General features: G+C 48.9%; 1 protein-coding gene across 6 annotated transcripts in view; it reads right to left on the minus strand.

Annotated features, from left to right (window-relative positions):
- The window catches only part of Pde11 (Phosphodiesterase 11), a 376,721-nt gene that overhangs the window by 38,578 nt on the left and 318,578 nt on the right, over nucleotides 1-19,565 (minus strand). For all 6 annotated transcript variants that reach the window (XM_089581354.1, XM_089581356.1, XM_089581357.1 and 3 more), the window contains 2 exons: nucleotides 13,635-13,850; nucleotides 3,015-3,179 (listed from right to left, as the gene is read on the minus strand). In XM_089581354.1, the coding sequence (XP_089437480.1) occupies nucleotides 3,015-3,179; nucleotides 13,635-13,850 (381 nt within the window). The remainder of the gene's footprint in view (nucleotides 1-3,014; nucleotides 3,180-13,634; nucleotides 13,851-19,565) is intronic.

Here is a 19,565-nt window from a genome sequence, read left to right on the forward strand (position 1 = left end):
AAAAAACAGAATCCAGAAATCAAGATGCTTCTCATTCAAAGCGTTTTTTTGTCATGTGGCAGTTGCTGATAGGCGTGGCTGTTAAACAGGTGGAAACACCAAATTTTTGCTGTGTTCTTTTATTTTTTGGAATGATGCACACAATATTTTTGTAAGCATCGACCACCATGTGGAATTCACCTACACCCGGCAAATAATTTAAAATGGAATTTCTTCTACATGCAGTTTTGGTTTTGGTTTCGGTAACTGAACAGTGGCTACGATGTCACAGACAGGCTTGAGATCACGTGGGGCACACAAAATCTATATTGTAATCACTGCTTTGTCATTTTAATTTGCTTGACCTCTTCCACTATATCCTGCCCCAGACACCAGAGTAACAGCCAGTGAGGAGATAAATTATATTGCAGGTTTTGTGTGCATCACATGACCTCATCCCTACTTTTGACATCACAGCCACTTTTCAATTGATGAAACCAAAACAAACTACACTGGATAAGAAACTCATTCTTAAATTAATTACTTGTAGCATGTGAATTCCACTTGTTAATCCACGTTTTCTTATATCTTAAGCACCGTTCTAAAGAAGAAAGCAAGCAATGAAAAATTTGGTGCCTTGCAACTTTAAAATAACATGAGAGCACTTGCATGTCCTTCTGATAGGCGTCTTTTTGGTACTTCCATCATGAATTTGCAGCAAATGGTCAAGTTCTTTATTTTCATGTTCTAAAATAATTCCATTACTGCTGAGCTTGAGGACGTCACCAGCTCTTATCATCAGACATGGAGAGAAGCTCTTTGATTTGTGTGAAATCGAGTTCTAGTAGCGCATAACCTGTTCCATTCAGCAGTGATGATGCCTCATTTTCATGAAAGATCATCAGTGGGTCAGTGCCAGTACAGTAGTGTTCAGTGATCTAGAAGGGTGCCCATATGACAATGGTACAACTTTGGATGCTGGTAGTTTCTTGCGTCAATAGTAAAGTGTGACAGCATATAGTGCTTCCAGACTCATATTATTTGACTGATGCCTGCATGTGTGCACACAGCTGTCACTGACCGCTGTGTACCTTTGCATGACTTATGCTGTTTTTGGACAAGAGGCACGCTCTCTGTTGGCACTTTAAACCTGTGTGCATTTAACACTGCCCCTGAAGATTTCTACTGAAATATAAGCGGTATATACTGTATGTCATATAACTTGAACTAAGGCGCACGATAAGTGGATGTAGTTGAAGAGATATTTTTGCCCACTCTACAGACTAACTCAGATTATTTTTTTTTTGCTCTGTCCAATTACATATTTATTCAGGGGAATTTACCACAGTCTTGAGCTTTAAATCTAGGACAAAGCTTCCAATTAGAAAGTTATACAGCACCCTAGAAAACATCCCATTCAGCGATTTTCAACCAGCAATCAACAATGTATTATACTTTCCAGTGTTTTAGATAAAGCTGAGAAAAATTTTTAAACATTCGCATGAATGTCCACTCATGCATCATAACAGCAGAGCTTTCACACCTGCAGCTCATGAATAAGTTCTACTTCTAGAGTGGTCTTCTGATGCTCAGAAAGTGACAGGGTGGAAACGAAAGAACTTTGGGTCAAATTCCTGCCAGCAAATCATTCCACACCCACCAGTAACAAAAACATAATAGAATATATTTCTTTCCTCTTGTTCTTTAGACTTATCAGTAATCTGAACTTCCACATCTGCTGCTTTGTACAGCATAGGTAAAACCAGTCCCTGATGTGAATTTCACTGCAGTTGCCAGCGTCACAATTTGAATTCAGTGATTTTAAAAGTTGTGAACTGGACATTTTTTAGGATGTTCTGTAGCTTAGTAACTGAAAAATTTTCCTTAAATGGACACTGAGGAGAGCTCTATTAATATTTTTTTTATATCAAAATCCGATAGTTCGGCATTTCATGGCTTTGTTGCCACTTGGCTGGCAGCGAAAGATGCATTTATTTCTAAGAAATTTAGATTCGAAGTTGAAAAAGTTTTTCCCGCCGCTCTGATTCAAACTTGGGATTCTCCTATGACGACACAGGAGTAAGTGACGTGAAACATGACGTGAACATGACGTAACGCAGACTCCGTGATTTCTGGCAGCCAGCAGTGCGGCCCAGCAGCAGCCGAAAAGAAAGCTACCGCCGGCCGCAAGTTGAAGGCATCTATCGGCTATTGCGGCCGTCGCTTCGTTTACGTTTTCACCGGCGTTTTGCCAGCGTTACAATGGATCCCGTTCTCGAAGTCGTCAACGAAGTTCTCGCAAATAGACACCTTTAGCATACCGTGTACCTTGTTACCGTTAGCGGAATACCGGGAGCCCGCATACCGCTGTGAGCCGGCGCTGATTGGTCCCGGAGCTGCAAGAGCGCGCGTAGCTGCCGAGTACGTGGCGCCATCCGGCGAAGTCAAGGCGATTTGCGCATGCGTTGGTTGCGCCTCAGTGAATCATGACTTCTCGTGTCCTAGTGTTATATAGTTCTAGCAACACTGTTTTGTCCTATGACGTCATGAAGCTTGTACTTGCGAGTTTGGCCTGTGGCGGCGATACCTGTATTTTGGTTCTTGCTCTTTTCTATGTTACAAGAGCTTTGTTGTCAGTATGAATGGAGTTTTTGTAATCAGGAGCCGGTATTCTGTCGATGCAAGTCAACGTCAATTTCTCCTCAGTGTCCCTTTAAATTTAAACTTTAGAATAGGTCATTAATGTGGCCTAAGTTCAGTAATTATCTAAAATACAGGAACAATATTTTGACTTGCTCCATATGATGCGACAACAAGCCCTCGGATGCTTCCTCCTAGAGTGCACCAATGTATTTTCCAACTTCCATTCATAAAACAAAGGAACACCCCACTATTTACTGCACCACATAGTCCATGATGATGGCATTCCACAATACACTGCAGAAGCGTGGTTTACCTACAAGTGATGAGCCCTGCTTAACTGTGCTGCTATTCTCTCATGCCACATAGCAGAGGGGATTCACACTAAGGCTTACCTTTTCATCATTGCTGTTGAAGACATCGTGCTCATTTTTGCCTTTTTTGTTGATGACCTGAGCAACTCCAATGACCTCGCCATCGCGGTCGAAGATGGGCATGCACAACATGCACCGTGTCCGGTAGCCAGTGCGAAGGTCGATGCTCTTGTTGAACCGGGCATCCTGCAAGCCACATGATATATGGCGCACATTACACACAAAATGCAAAACACCGCAGATCACACCACAGTGACAACTTACACTTTACAGAAATGGCATTTTCAGGCAGAATGAGTACACTGGAAAACTAACTATGATAAGGATGGGTTGAAAATGAAAAATACATTCTATAGTTTCAATCCAGACAAGTATAATCCTTGCATACAGAAGACAAAGTGGTAAATAAGACAAAATAATTGATCGGTCACAGTGAGTTAAAACTGAGAACCTAGGTAAATGCTTCCCCGAGATAATCAGTATATTTCTATGATGCTGTGCTGCACACTACATCTGTTACACCAGACAAAGTTGAAGACAAACTACATGCTCCAGTCTGCTCGGAAAGCAGAGTTGGTAACAAAATTGTCTGGTTTTTGTGAGACTCAAAAGACAGAGCTTAATAAACAAAGCTTGCTAGATACCGTATACTGCCACTTAAGCCCCACCTCGATGGACACTTCCGAGGCGTACACGCGAAGCGCCTGCGCGCCCAGCACGCGCCGCGACGGGCGTCGAAAAGTGGCATGCACCTCCATGCTCCTGGTAGGGTGCCTTGATGCGCGCGCGCTCCGCTGAGGGTGAAGACAACTGCGTCGTCTGCTACGGCGGCCACCATTGCCATGCCCACTTCAAAGGCGCGGGGCGTGCGCCAACAGGCTTTGTGCACTTGCCGCTTCAAAAGCGCGCTTGTCTTCGCGACCAAAAGAAAACACAACTGCGTTTCATGCCTTTTCTAATGAAGTGTAAGCAGAATAGGCTTGTAAGGGACAACTGTCCAAATATTTTAAGATTTGGACGATCGTTTCTCCTAGCACACGGCGACTCGGGTGCTAGATTGGAAAGAATTCATAGAGCGCACTAGGAACCTAACTGCAGGATTAAAATAAATTAATAATAACAGCAATATCATAAGCAGGTAGACTGCATTCAATCACTCAATTCTGTAACTAATTAAGAACGCTCCTATTGCCTTATACACATTTATTCTCAACCTCAGTACTAGAATGACGATTTTTTGTAGAAGAAAAAAGATTAATGTGCTTTACGTACCTTGTCTTAAGAAATGAAAGCCAGCGCATTCGCCACACGTACACGAAACAAATATCTCAGTACCTGGGCCGCGCATGTATGCATTGTGCACTGAAAACCCCAAATATCTCCGGGTATTTTTATACGCATGCAGTCGGCCATTCGAACTTGGCGGGACCACTGTATATTGGTCGAAAGATGAGGAAAGTTATTAGTCGCAGTGAGAATACATCCGTTTATACTCGAATGGAATCGAAATTTTGGTTTCATTGATAGGTCAAACTAATGAGAGTCGACTGCATTAGTATAATTCAACACACACTAAAGACAGTGTTCTAAAGACAAAGTAACAATCTATTGCCGCGATCAGAGGTTAGTTGAAACCAAACAATCATTAATATTGTTTATAACCATGAAAGTTGTTTATTTGCCCTGAAAAAAATATTTCAGGGCACTTTGAAGGCATGTTTGCACAGATCATGCTTGTCTTCAAAGCCTGGAGTCAATGCAAAAGAAACAATGCAATTTAGGACACTTATTAGGTGTACAAATAGGAGCTCTGCTGGTGCTAGCAGCATGGGTGTACTTCAGTGTGGATAGCAGCTTAGGTTAAATTAACCCCTGCCCACGTCTTGCTTGCGTGACCGTTGAGACTAGCTTTCTGAAGGTGTCGGAGGAAGATGCGCAGTCTCAATCTTGCGTACCTGTCTGTCAGCGTTTTCCGGATTTCTTCATCATGGCTTGCGCAGAACTTCAAGCGCGCTCGGCATGCTTGCATGCAGCAGACTATAGGTATGCTGTAAGTGAGCGGAGAGGTGACTTCATTGTCACTAGTTTGCCTGTGCGCCATGAGTTTATTCCAACAAAGTGCTCCTCTTAGTTTTTAGACATATGCATAACGTCATTACTGGGATAAATTAGGTTGTCGCCTTCTGAAACATATTCCTTCAGAGCAGTCAGAGAGGCATGTTCATCAGTAGCACAAGCCAGTAGGGCATCCTTGCATTGCTGGCAGGTGACGGACGGCAAGATTCCTTTCAAAATGAAGCCTCCTACGTAGTGTAGAATGCTGGACTCTGTTGTGGACAGTTCTTCAATGAACAGAATTTCTGAGTCATTTATCTCATCAGCTTCCACTTCTGTCCTTTCTTTCTTTGCCTGGGGGAGAAGGTCTACCAGATATTCGTGGTCATCGAGATCGTAGTTCGTCGTCCCTGAGGTAAATAAAAACTGGCCCACGCTCACAAGGCTCAGAGCGCATTTCATGTCATACGCACTGGGCACGGGTTTTCTCAGTCGAACCACCGAAAAGAGGTTCTCGAGACAGTCCTGTAAGCTGGTAAGAAAAAAATCGTACCCCTCATTTCCCAGCAACACTTCTTGGAGGTGGTGGTGCACTGCGGCACCCAACAACCCGGCATTTTTCGATGTGCGCCCGGTCAGCGCCAAGAGAAAAGGCGACAAAGCGAACGCACGTGTTACGGCCGCCGCGCCGCCGCGAGAAAGGGCATGAAGATGGCCGCCGATGGACTGTCACGGCCGGCCAGGCGGCACTCGCCCTCCCAAAGGGTGACTCCACCCTAGAAAGGGCGCGCGCGCATCGAGGCACCCTAGCTCCTGGTGCTGGCTCGCGCCCCCTAGCGAGCCCTCTGAAAAAATGTCAAGCCGTGAACAAAAGATGGTTGGGGAGCTGCAAGGGTTCCAAGAAAACTTGGGGGAATCTGAAAGAGCTTCAAGCCACGAAGAAAAGAGTCCCCGAGAGCCCCGCGGTCCTCCCTTTGTTGTAAACCGGACCCCATTTCCGACGCGCGCGCGAGCGCCCGTGCGCAGATGCCGATACCTGACATGCAGAGATATCTGCGCCCCGATCGCGCCTGCTAGCGCGTCGCGCCTCGCACATGCGCAGACAGGCTCCGGCGTACGCCCGTGCGCGTAGACGCTTCGCCCGTACGCCTAGGATGTGTCCATCGAGGTGGGGCTTTATAGGTCGGTCTTTTTTTTAACAAAAGTAATCATTCGAAAAGGCCGACCTATTTGCGGGAGTCTAAGGTATTTCGGCCGGGCCGAGGGTATTACACGCGCCATGCCGGTGCCCTTCCCTCCAGGATGCTCTATGTGTGTATATATATATATATATATATATATATATATATATATATATATATATATATATATATATATATATATATATATCGTATGCAAATCGGTCCCACTAGCGAAAATCTGAACTGCGCGCCGTTTACCTCGCTCTCTCCAGCTAGTGGTGGTTTCCCGGATGAGCGGTAGCGCCACCGGAATCCGAAACTATAGGACCGCTCGCGGTTCAGTGGTTCAGTTGGTTCAGTCTGCCGCCTACTAGGCTAATCAGCTGAGCCACACGCGAGGGTGGAAAGCATAGAAGGTGCGCAGTTTCGTCGCCTGTAATTTCCATTTCCTCTGACTGCTGGCCCGGCGAGTTCCTGGCTCGCATGGAGCAATTTTTTCGCACGAGAACGCTCGGCGTGCGGGCACGCGGCCGACCCTCCGAACTTGCGCTATCATGAGCTCATATCTCTCCCGCTTCTTGCAGCCCTTGACGGTGCAAGCGAGGCGGCACGGCCGCCTGCATTTTACATGCGGCGCGCTTTCGCGTGAAAAAAAAAAAAAAAAGCTCCATGCGGGCCAGGCTTAACGCGTGTATTGCTTTGAGCTCCGCACGCACCGCGATGCCATCACAGAGCTAGCAAAAATGGCAAGACGCTCGAAGAAAAGTCTGCGACTGTGCGGGAAGGTGAGCAAGGATGGAATTGCGAAGAACTACATAGCAAAGGGACCATGTAGGCATACATCCTTTTTTTTGTTTTTTGCTAGCTGTAAAGTCGTCAGGTGAAGGGAACCTTGACGAAAATAAAAGGGGGGAGGGGGGGGGGGGGGGGGCATCGACTTGAGTCAACATTTTTTAAGTGTCTAAAGATACGTTGGACGTACCCAGTCCATTCTCATAAAATGTATATCGCGCACGTCGGTTTAGGTCCATGGCTAAAGTCGCGTTCAGCGCACGCGCGTCGTATGCTGCTTGCAGCGCGCTCTTCTCTGTGAAGAGCTTGGCGCTGGCCTAGTAATCCCTATAGTGAACTAGATTCACTATATCTTCCCCAAACAGTGTCGTTGTTAACCCGGAAGTGGATGGTTCACGCTTCTGGCTTTCCCAATGCATTGCAGTGGGTCTATCCCCGACTATGGAGGGAAGGGGGGGGGGGGGGGGACTATCCCCTTTCATCTGCCACTCCCTGCTTTGTCACACTAGCAGAGTCACGAGAATCGGCCTGACGCCATTGGCTGGGAGGGGAGCCTTTGACGGGGAAAAGCCGCTTCGTTCTTAAGTTGTATCCGACTATAGAAGAACTACCGAACCAGCGTAGGTAGCGTAGGCCTCAAATTTGTTCGACACGCCTTTTGCCGAAGCTGTGAGGTAGAATGTAAAAATTTTGATAATTGATATCCTCTCTGCTCTATTTGCGGTAAAGGACAGCTAGCATAAAATTTCTCACAGACCACTATGGTTTAGTTTAGTGGGGTTTAACGTCCCGAAGCGACTCAGGCTATGAGGAACGCCGTAGTGAAATGCTCCGGAAATTTCGACCACCTGGGGTTCTTTAACGTGCACTGGCATCGCACAGTACACGGGCCTTTAGAATTTCGCCTCCATCGAAATTCGGCCGCCGCGGCCGGGATCGAACCCACGTCTTTCGGGTCAGCAGCCGAGCGCCGTAACCACTGAGCCACCGCGGCGGGGCACAGACCACTATGAGTGTTCTGCAGGGTGTGACGCGTGTTGGGCCGGGTATAGTTAACTAGAAGACTTCTAGTTCACTGTAGTGCCGGGCACGAGCGCTCGAGTCCCAGTACTTATACCTGCGCTTCAGAGGTCGGTGCAGAATCGCAAGCGGCGCAGATTACAACTTCGCGTTTTTTTTTTCTTTGAAAATTTTGAGTTGATAATGACATCAAATTCCGTACAGTCCCCTTGCTCCGGTACAAAAAACCATTTTTCAAAACACCGAGTAGAAGTATTTAAAAACAGCTAAAACCGGGAGACCGAAGCCGAAACTGGGTTCAGACTAACCGATGACGTCACGACAGACCGTCTCATGACGTCGCGGATACTGTCACAAAACCCATCTTTTGCGCGTTGACTGGCCAAACTGGCAATTGTAAGTAAAAGGTTTGGTCATGATTTGTCTGAAGTGACCAAAAAATATCTGGGAATTTTGTCCTTCTGCAAACTCAGAGCGAATATCGAAGGCCGTGCGTCACGTGACGTCACACACGCAAGGCTGCCCGTACAAATCTCCCCGATTGAGGCAACGAAATGAAAAATTTTAAAATTCGTTTGCGCAGCAACAAAACACTGGCCCGCTGCGATATTTGACACAAAGTGCCCAGAAAATTGCGAGGAATGTATTGTGAAGTTTCAATAAAATCAGAAGAGGCAGAAAAAACGCCGGAGATGCCGCGCGCAACCGGGCGTGAATATTCCGATCTATGCCATTTGTGAGAGTGCGGAGATGTAAGAATGGTCGCACTTTCCTTTGCAGCTCCTCGAAAGTCGCGAATGCAGCGTGTAACTTACGTACGCTTTGTGCTGAAGAGCGCGTAGCAAGAAGTATGCCGGGCATGGGCAGAAGCATGACTTTAGCCATGGATCTTTAGGCACTTCGTTAAATAAAAAATAACACGTTATTCCGAATTGAAATCAAGTGAATGTTATGAGTTCTGTAAAGTACCAGCCAGTATTTTTTCGTTCCACCTGCTAATAGTTCGTCGACGTTAGTTAACCTTTTTAAATACGGCTTTCAACGTTCAAGTGTGACTTGGAAAGTGGTTGAGCGCTATCCTGGTGCTTCCGATGAGGTAGCCTTAGCGTAGCGCCCTTTTTCTTCGGCAGAAATGATAACACGTGAAGTTTAAAAAATACCACGTTACAGTGTGCTCCACGCGCCCGAATGCGCCACGATTAGAGCGCTCTTGTCCGCCACTTGGTAGCTGTCAGCAGCTTCTGGCGCTTATCTTGGAACCAACAGGAAAGCGAAGCTAGAGTGAATCAGCGAAACTCTGTGGGTAACGCAGAATAAGCGAAAGCGGCATGCACTCAGAATCCGTGGTGATAAATGCACAAGCTCGCTCTTGGCCAGGTAGTGCACACGTGACACGAACGCTCCGTGGGTGCTACCTCGGACTGTATACGCGGCCGGGCGCCCCACCCCGGCCGCTAGTGCAGTGTGGCGCGCGCGCGATTAGTCCGAGGCCCGAGGCAGGACGCTACGAGCGCGCGGCTATACATACAGTTTACTTCTTTTTGTAAGTGATTGAGCGCAGTGGCCGGGAGACCCCGCGCAGGGGCAGACGTAAAGCCGCCGGCACTCTCTCTCGACAGCGAGAGAGAGAGAAATACTTCACTGCTGCATTTCACGTCGGAACCGCGTATGTGCGCGAGCGTATTCGGCACGACTTGTGCCTCGAGAATAGCGGAGAACGGCGGGCACATGGGCGGGCCGAAGTCCGCCTGCCCGAGAAATAGTATCTTGCGCAGCGCGCCGGAGCGCTCGTTAAACACGTTCGTCCGCCGTGAGCGCTCTGGAAGCCGCTGCGCCCTTTTTTAGAGGCTCGATCGTTTCTTCGCCTACTCTCGAGTTCTCCGCTTATATCATGATCTGAAATAAACGCTCCGTATGTGTGTATAACGACGAAAGGAATTCCTCTCCATTCTCTTTATGAATCACAGTTGAACAGTGACGAGGTCGCGGCCGCACCCTTTGATGAAAAGTTTACCTGCAGTTTTCTACAGTGCACCCAAAAACTCAACAGAAGTGTAACAGTAATCAACAGAAGTGTTGAGACGCGGAGCTTTCAGACAACCTCGAGCTCGGTCGCATTCCGCCAAAGCTGCAACACAGGCGCTGCGCTTCTGCGCTACGTCGGAGCACCGACGTTCACTAAACAGCACCGCTGGTTGGCAGTCTGGTAACTGTGGAGGGCCTATTTCCCAAGAGTCAGTGCGCAAAAGGGCCCTCGGCAGCGGCGTCAGAGGAGGATGGCTTGCAGAGGCTGAGCGCACTCCCTCCTAGTTTTTTTTACCTCCATGCATGGGCGTCCGGAGGGGGGGGCAAGGGGGGGCGGCTGCACCCCCCTGGAAAATCACTCACTCGAACCGTGAGTGATGGCCGCACGCCAGGGGCGGTGGTGCGCTCAGTCAAAAGGGTAAAAGCAGCCCCGCATGGTCACATCTGCGAAATGCCGCGTCCGGGCGTGCGTCGTTCCGCCGTTTTCAAACCACGCCATCGTTAGCTCTACTGAAGGGCGACCTGTTCCAGATATACAGCGGCACCGGCGAGCATGTGTTTCGAGCCGCCTTGAGATGGGTGTCTGTTTCTTTGATCTCTAGAGAGATAGCGACACGGAGGCAGACAGTGCACGGAGCATCTTGTTTTCGCCTATCGTTACGCCGGTCACCGATGAATTCTTAAGGAGGGAAGGTAAAATCAGCCGTGTCCACCCCCGCTTTGTCGGGCTGCTCAGGGGCAAGCGGGCGATGAGTTGGCGCCGCCGCCGCTCGCTGTCTCCTCCGATCCACGGGTAGCGCAGTTCGGTAGAAGCGCCGCTTTCAGAATCTCCGGCAAAGGGGATTAGCTGCTTTTGTTCACGGCGACGCAGTCTCCCGAGGCGCCCCCACACCAGCGTTCTTTGCGTCTTCTGCGAAAACCAGCGCCTTTGGTCAACGCAGCCCGATGGCGCCTGCCTGGCTCGCCTGTCACCTCTGGCTGGGCCTCAAATCACAACAGCGCCCATGTACTGTGCGTGTCAGTGCATGGTAAAGAGACCCAGGTGGTCGACATTACCCGGAACTCTGTACTACTCCATCGCTCATAGCCTGAGTCGTTTTGGGGCTCTGAACCCCATAAAAACACAAAAACAAATTTTCCGACTGGAGTGGCGAGTGTCCCTTCCCCTCGGAAGTTGCGCGGCGTTCCTTTCACCCCCAAAGTGCGCATTCGGGGATACTGCGGCAAGTAAGCCCTTGCACGTGTGCGCGCCTCTGTGTTTGTGCTTGGGTGTTTTTAGTGGCCGGTTGTCAGCGAAGCTGAGAACAACCAAGACAGCGGACGAGAAAACGACGAGCGGAGAGCAGTGTGTGTGCGGTTGCTCGACTGTGCGGATGCGCAAGCAAGATGGAGCGAGGTGTATGAAGCTGCGAGCGTGCATTTATCTTGTAAATAAGTTTTCGTTGTATATATAGTCATCTTTTGTTTTCAACGTACGCGTTCAACAGTTTTTCCAATCAATGTGTATGATGAGTGTGCACCGAGAGCGTGTAATGAAGCACAGAAGTGAATTTATCACACGTGTAATTACGCAATTCGCCCAGAAAAATCCGAGGCGCCTACAGTTGCTGTTCAAGGAAGACTGACTGAGTGACTGTAGTTGCGTGTTTGTGAACATATTGTGCTGTGTGCTGGTCATCAATCCGGGTGAGTCGAGAACCCGTATGCAGCAAGACTGAGCACTCTTCTCCACGAAGTGATATAGCATCTTTTTGCATTTTTATTAATTTTAGTTGTTTCTTCGTTGATAAACTCCAATGTACCTCTCCTAGCCGCGCTTTAATTTGCTGTTTGTAATTTTTCTTTCATGTGTGCATTTTGTTTAATTTTTATTTATATATAAATAAATAAATTTACTCCGCAAATAGCGCCTTTCTGCTACGAACATACCCCCCCCCCCCCCCGGGGCACCAACGGGCCCCCCCCCCCTGCAAAAAATTCTGCGGACGCCCTTGCCTCCATGATTTTTAGGGCCGCGCATGGGCGAAAGCTAAACCACGCGGCCAGAAAGAGCGATAGCCACGCACACCATATCGTGACACACACGGCGCGAACATACTCCTCCTGCTGTACCGGCCTGCGAGCGGCGAGCGGGCAGAGAGCACGTGTTGCGCTACAGTAGCGCAGGCAGTTCGAAATGGGTGTCGTAAGGATGCGTAGGCACTGCAACATCTCACAAGCGGACGTTGCGTTTGCACTATAACCTTCCTGCATGCGTACCTGATGTGCTCAGTTTCGGTTTTTAAAGTGCGGAAATGAGTTCCGCATTTCCCGCGCTGCAAGGCTTCAGAGAATGACTTTTATTCGTTTCAAAAACTGGTATGACATCGCCGTGCCTGTGGCTGCGGACTCGCCATTGGCACTAACCACCGGACCTTGTAATTGAAACCTAATTAGTAAAACTTAATTAGCTAGCTGCTTCCACAGAATTGACGTTCGCCGCGGCTGACTGTTCCTGACGAGATTTTCCTTCTATTTCGGCCGTACTATTTCCAGGAATTTTTGAAGGCATTTGCAGAAACACCCAGTATATGGCCCCTGTTTACGAAATTTTACGCGTTTCATGCTCAAGCATTTGAAAATTGAAAATTGGTTTTGAGGAAAGGAAATGACGCATTAACTGTCTCACATATCTCGGTGCGTCGGTGGACACCCGAACCGAGCCGTAAGGAAAGGGATAAAGAGGAAAGGAAGAAAGAGGTGCCATAGCGGAGTTCTCCGGAATAATTTCGACCACCTGGGGATCTTTAACGTGCACTGACAACGCGCATTACACGGGCACTTTTTTCGTTTCGCCTCCATCAAAACGCGGCCGCCGAGGTCGGGTTTGAACCCGGGTACTCCGGCTCAGTAGACGAGCGCCTTAACCACTGAGCCACATTTTGTACGCATTTTTGATAACTATAGCTGCGTCTGACAGCTTATTAATATTGTCACGTAGTGATGACGACAGTCCAGGCAGTGAGGAAGACGGTGAAATGTTCTAACAGAAAACTGTTTATTGGGCTGACATGCGGCTACAATGGACTGAATGACTCGGCGGCGGCGAAAGCAACAAGCGTGCTCGGCGGTCGTCGAACAGAATGCCCGCCGCTCTTCGTGGTTCTCAATTTAAAGCTGATAGCGAACTTTCTAGGTATACGGCGCGCAAAGTTGCAACATTAGGAAACAACGTAGTATCGGCTCCGCCTGTACGCGACCAATCGAGATAAATAAGGTCGCGTCTTGCATCACAAAGTGATAAAGCCGCATGTTTGCACGTTTGAAGAATGAACAAACAAACAGTACAAAGATTCGCTGCAATATCGTCTTCTCTCTATAAGAAAGGGCACAAGGAAACGTTAACAAAGATTAGAAAGAAGCAGACGGGTCAAGGAGCGCTTTGTCCCATCTGGTTCGTTTACACCTTTGTCCACGTTTTCTTGTGTGCTTCCCAAAATGCATTCTGTACCGAATCAAGGCCGTCTGTCCACGTTAACATGCAGAGAGAGCAAATGGCGAAGAAAAGAGCTGGGAGCAGATGACGCACGTTGTAGCAGTCGGGTATGTTGACGGCTTCCTTGCTCTGGGCCACGTAGCCAACGATGCCCGAGCCCCAGGGCACGCGCACCTCCTCGTAGCCCACCTGGTCCAACGTCGAGCGGCACGACACATCGAACAGCTGGCTCACCAGGCAGCGGCCCGCCGGTGAGTCCCGGTCGCCATGCACTAGGAACAGGGAGCACCGGTCTGCATCCGTGATCACCTGCAGTGTGCGGCCGGAAGGAGCACCTGTGAGCGTTACCAGAACACCTGGCCCCCTGCTCCAGGGAAAGAGCTCCCACAACAAGACCAGTGGCGCTGAAAACTTCTGTCCTGCCATGCGGGCCTGACGTCAGTGGCAACCTGCTTAGCGGCTGCTTCTTGATGGGGGCGCAATGACGGAAGCGCCATGAACTCGCATATCATTCGTGTTGCTTGCATACGTTTTGTGCCGCACAGACAAGATTGCATGGTTGACCACTCAACAACTGAAAATGCACCATGTCCGACATGGTCAGTGTCCACGGCTGAACCGAGTAACCTGTTTACGGCGTGAGAAAACTAAAGAACGACAGGTCATGTGACGATGCGCTGAAAGCCTGAAGCACAGTGCCACATTCACACACACTTAATAGTTTCAGTGCCCAACTCGAGCGCTATTTCTTTTCTAATGCGTATTCAAATCGGCGATCTGGAGTAAGTTTTATTTATCCGAGAAACCGAAGAGCGTGTTTCAGTGGGCAACTTGGATTCAGTTCCCGAGTTCTGACTGGACCGCGACGGATATCTTGCTCCTTCGCGGATTGAAAGAGCTGCTCCGCGGATCGCTGATTGGATTTCACCGAAAGAAAAAGCGCACGGACAACCGCACTATGAATCCTCATCTTGCCTTATCTGCTGCTTGCTTATTTCAACGCGTTCGTTGTTGTGTGAAGTTCGGCGCCGGCACAAGCAGCGACGATAGGGGTGAACGCTGTGGACTCACCGCACGTGCTCCGTGTTCCCGTAGATTGAATCGGGACCTATAGGCACTAACGGACCAGAATGAAAAGTGAATCGCGGGGAAGGAGCGCGCAGCCGCGTGACGGATGGATGGATGGATGGATAGGAGCGCCCCCTTTGAAACGGGGTGGTGGCAAATGCCACCATGCTCAACTTTTCTTCTTTATTTTTTTTTTGTTTACTGAATCGCCACCATCTTTACTTACGGTTTCCTACAATTCTAACCTTATGCCACATCTCTGCTTTTCAGCCACCAATCCTCCAATCGCTTTTTGCTGACTTCCACTGCAGATTTATTTACATGACCATTGTTATCTTTAAACCCTAGGGCCTCAGGAAGAGTGATTGCGCCTGCATCGACATCCGGATGGATACCGTCACATTTGATTATGAGGTGTTCAATTGTTTCCACAGATCTACCACACACTGCACATGTGTCATCTTCTTCGTTAAATTTCTTTTTGTAGCTGCGCGTTCTAAAGACACCCTGACCTAGCTTCAAAAAGTAGGGCACTGCCTCTTGAGTTATCACAGAAAAATTCTTTCCTGATCTGCCTTTTCCAGCATCGATATAGTTCTACACTATGTTTCTTTTCCATTGAATTCATCCAATTTTTAACTTCCGCGTTTTTAACCTGTCGTTTAATGCTCTTTCTTTCTCCGTCCTCATGACCTGCATACTTACTGGTTAGTTTTCTAGTTCTTTTCCGCCACTGTGAGTCAACGCTCTTTCTGTATAAATATTTAAATACCTTAGCTGCCCACCTGTTATCGTCCAATTTCCTCAGGCGTTCTTCATATAGTATTTTACTCTTAGCTTCCCGTGCTTCGAACGATGCCCAGCCCATATCCCCTTGTACTGCCTCGTTTGTTGTTTTGCCGTGTGCACCTAGTGCTAATCTTCCAACAGCTCTCTGATTTACGTCTAATCTCGACTGAACTTCTGCCCTTCGGCACCGTCAGCGCCACCTAGCGAGCAATCATGATGATCACGAGAGTTCGCTTCCGTCCACGATGTTGTCTGGCGTCGCTGCCAGAGTGTCGACGGAGACTAAGCGTTTTTCGGCGCCGACAGGAATATTCTTTGCATTGTCTTTTGCTTCGCTTTGCAGCCCTGGTAACTTGCAATGCAGTATTGTTAACTCATTGGCAGTTGGAGTGACTGTACGCAGCACAGCAGTCGCCTCATCGCCAGCGAGAAAAGGCCGGCAGTGCACTTGAAAGCGAGTCCCCGTCAGCGGCTTATTTGGCAGCGAGGCCAACGATTGTGCGCGCTGAGCTTACGAACGCTAATTTAGCAAGCGACGGCTATAGGCATGGTTGCTGACTGCGCCTAACGTGGTGAAGAAAGCCACAGGGCCCACAGGCTCCGCAGTTCGCGTATCATTCCGATCCAACGGTAAGCATGCGATCATCGAAGCACGTTCCGCGGGCTCGTGCTTTGTCTACATAGCCAGTACTGTATAGAAATAATACCCGTCCCAACGGATCAGTTTGCTAAAGGGAGCACATTTCACGAAACGATCACGTAGCCTGACGCGCAAGACGAAGGTCCGCTCGCGCGACAGCTGCACAAGCGTGTAAAATGAGCGCATACGTTCGCCGCCTCTGAGGGAGCGTAGTGAATCAGCGCGAACGACACTCGACACCACGGCGGTGCCAGCACGCGCACGCACGGACGACAGGATATTGCGGCGATCTGAGACTCGCGGTGGCGTAATGCGTCCACTGGAAACGCGGCGCAATTGCTACTTCACGCTGCTACTTGTAAAGGCCAGACCCACATTGTTGATAGACGCAACTAGCCGAGATGACGCACGCGCGGGGCGACGCGGAAGAGAAAACGCGTGTTATCACTCTGCTCCGAAGAAGGAAACGTTGGTCGCGGAATATGTTATGAAATTGCGCAGCCCGGAAATTTAGCTGAGGACCTGGCCCGGAGCGGCTCTGCGCCAATGCAGATGCACGTTTGTATTACGTGTTCTGCTTAACTGAAATCCAATAGTTATGGTTTGGTTTTGTGGGGTTTAACGTCCCAAAGCGACTAAGGCTATGAGAGACGCCGTAGTGAAGGGCTCCGGAAATTTCGACCACCTGGGGTTCTTTAACGTGCACTGACATCGCACAGCACACGGGCCTCTAGAATTTCTCCTCCAAAGAAATTCTAGCCGCCGCGGCCGGGATCGAACCCGCGTCTTTTGGGCCAGCAGCCGAGCACCATAGCCACTGAGCCATCGCGGCGGCCCAATAGTTATCGTTTTAGATATTACAGTTAGGCGCTTCATTATAAGTAGGGGTTTGTAGCTGTTAGATCTTCGAAAACGCGATTCTTGTCGGCATGCAGCGCAAGGAATTCTGGCTCTCTCAGAGCAAAAAAAAAAAAAAGAACAGTGAAACCGGCTTGCCGAAGCGCGCGAGCGCATCTGCTGGTGACGGCAATCGCACAGTCCGGCACAGCGTTACGGCTCTCGCTCAGTGCGCAGTTCCTAGCACACAACGAAACCCTTGGCATGATTAAATCGTGGAACCTGAAGGTACAGGCAAAAGCAATATGAAAGGGAACACAATAAGGGAGTAATTACTCATTGACGTCCACCCGAGCGCAGCCATACGGCTACAAAGGAAAGCTATACAGCTTTCTCAGAAACTTCGTAGTTAAAGAAAAATTCGTCCTGGTCCGGGGTTCGAACCCGGGACCACCGCTTCAGCGGAGCAGTCGCTCTACCAATTGAGCTAATCGGGACGGTAAGCTTATGCTAGGGCGAGAGCCAATTGATCAATAACTCGAAGTGGGAACAGTGTTGACCAAATGTTTTAGGGGGCTGCGCTCGGGTGGACGTCAATGAGTAATTACTCCCTTATTACAAATCTACTCCACCTTGGGGGATTCCCCTAAAACATTTGGTCAAAGGGAACACAGAGCGCGTGGTCACCGCACTTCGCGAAGCGCTGCCGCTGAGAGCCGACGAAATTCGGCGGCAAAGGCGCGTGCCCAGTAGCATGGTCGGCTGCTCTTCCCGCGCATGCGCCTGGTGCCGCCCACTTTCGTCGGCTGTCGACGGACGCCTCCTGCGCACGCGCAGTGGCATGGGTGGGGCCAGGCGGGGCCACTGCTCGTGCACAGCCGGCGTCCAGTGAACAGGTATATACGCCTACGCTAATACATACCCGGTATACTAAAGGTCTCTAACATGCCAATTAATTCCACCAGTCAGCTATCCTTAGAAGACTCAATGAGTCACAATGAAGCGGAATAGACCGGAATTTGATGTCTAAATTACGGCGAAGAGATTCTGAGCGCTCGTCGCATCATTTGCTGCGGCATGAAAGCTTGCACAGTGATGCTCCGTTCGAGGTTGAAGCCTAAGCTCCATTCGAGGAATTTTCCCTTTTTCGGGGAATACGAGGGGCAAAATAGGTCGAAATTGAAATTCTTGCAGTTTCAGAGAGATTGAAGAACCGAAATTGTTTCACTGTTTATAAAATGGTGCAGTTTTCGAACCGCTGCAGCGAAAACGGGCCTGAAATAGGAAACAACGGGAAATTTTGCATCTAATTAAGGGAATTTTCAGTCACGGCATGAAACATCTCCCAGCATGCACTACTGGATCAGTAACAATACAAGAACTGAGCTTGTAGACCTTGCAGGCGCATAAACAAGGCTCAGTCGATGGGTTGGACAACTCCATTACATAATGTTTTCCAGCTTGCCGTGTTTTGCTGTAATGCAGGCAGCTGATGAGCAGTCTTAACACTGAAGGAGAAAAAAATTTGAGATCACTGCGGCTACCCGCACTGCAGAAATGCAAAAGCAAAACGTCCACATACTATATCGACGTCCGTGGCTATTTTGACGCCTAAATGTATTTTTTCGCTTGTGATTAATTAATTACACCTCATAAACCAAATTTTTGCCACGGCAACATTTTATCGCACGCAGTAAGTCACAACCATACTTTCACACATTTACCTTCAGAGGACGACGTGATCGTGAGGGACAAAACTGCGGACACTTTTTGCTGACGCGACAGAGCCATATAATGCTCTCGCATTAACAACAGCTCACGTGCTGCATCTAAGCAGATAAGAAACTGCATTTAAACTAGATTTAGAGCGGTTTGCATTCTGGGGCCGTCTTTTCTATCCACGGCACACAAAGACATACGTTATTGTGCTACAGGCCAACATTTCCCATTTAGTCTGAATTAATCATTTAATAAATGGAACAGAAATCAACTGTAGTTAACTGCCAACTGTTGTCACTCTCCCGCCAAAACGACCACATAACGCGCCTTAACCATACTCGCAATCTCTCGAAGCTCCCAGAAATCCAATAACTACGTTTTGAAGCGACGGAAGGCAAACAAACAAAATAATGTCTCCATGATCTGCTTTCTCATTATTGCGTTTGACCATGCGCAGTGGCAGCCGCATGCGTTGAGTCATCCTGGAGTCTGTTGCACGCCACGAACATATGGAGTCGTATTCTATAAGCTGTCTATTTTGTACTGTCCATTTCGCGTCCATTCGTGTCCTCTGTCACTGGCCACTCAGATATACCCGCGGCTTTCAGGCGTCTGTGGCAAGCGTCTGGGCCATTGGGTGACTGAAATGAGATGCAGTATGCACCAAATGGTGAGTTGCTTCGCAGCGCTCTGTCAACAGCAGGCGACCAGACCTGACCACTGGCTGCCCTTGGCTGGCATATGCAGCCAATGGTGAGGTCTGGCCGCCAACCACCCGATGGCCGGGTCGCTTTCTACGGACGCTGACCGAATGGACGCGAAATCGACAACGGAAAATGGACAGCTAACAGAATGCGGCCCCTGTTCACCCATTCTGACTTCTTTCATCAATGCGACCAACTTGGGCGCGCGTAGTTCAACCAATCAGATGGATCTACAGTAGTCACGTGATCTACGAGCGGGAAGTGCAT

Source organism: Amblyomma mixtum, chromosome 3 (genome assembly GCF_055824585.1).
Source record: "Amblyomma mixtum isolate Tamu chromosome 3, ASM5582458v1, whole genome shotgun sequence".
In the NCBI taxonomy this organism is placed as follows: domain Eukaryota; kingdom Metazoa; phylum Arthropoda; class Arachnida; order Ixodida; family Ixodidae; genus Amblyomma; species Amblyomma mixtum.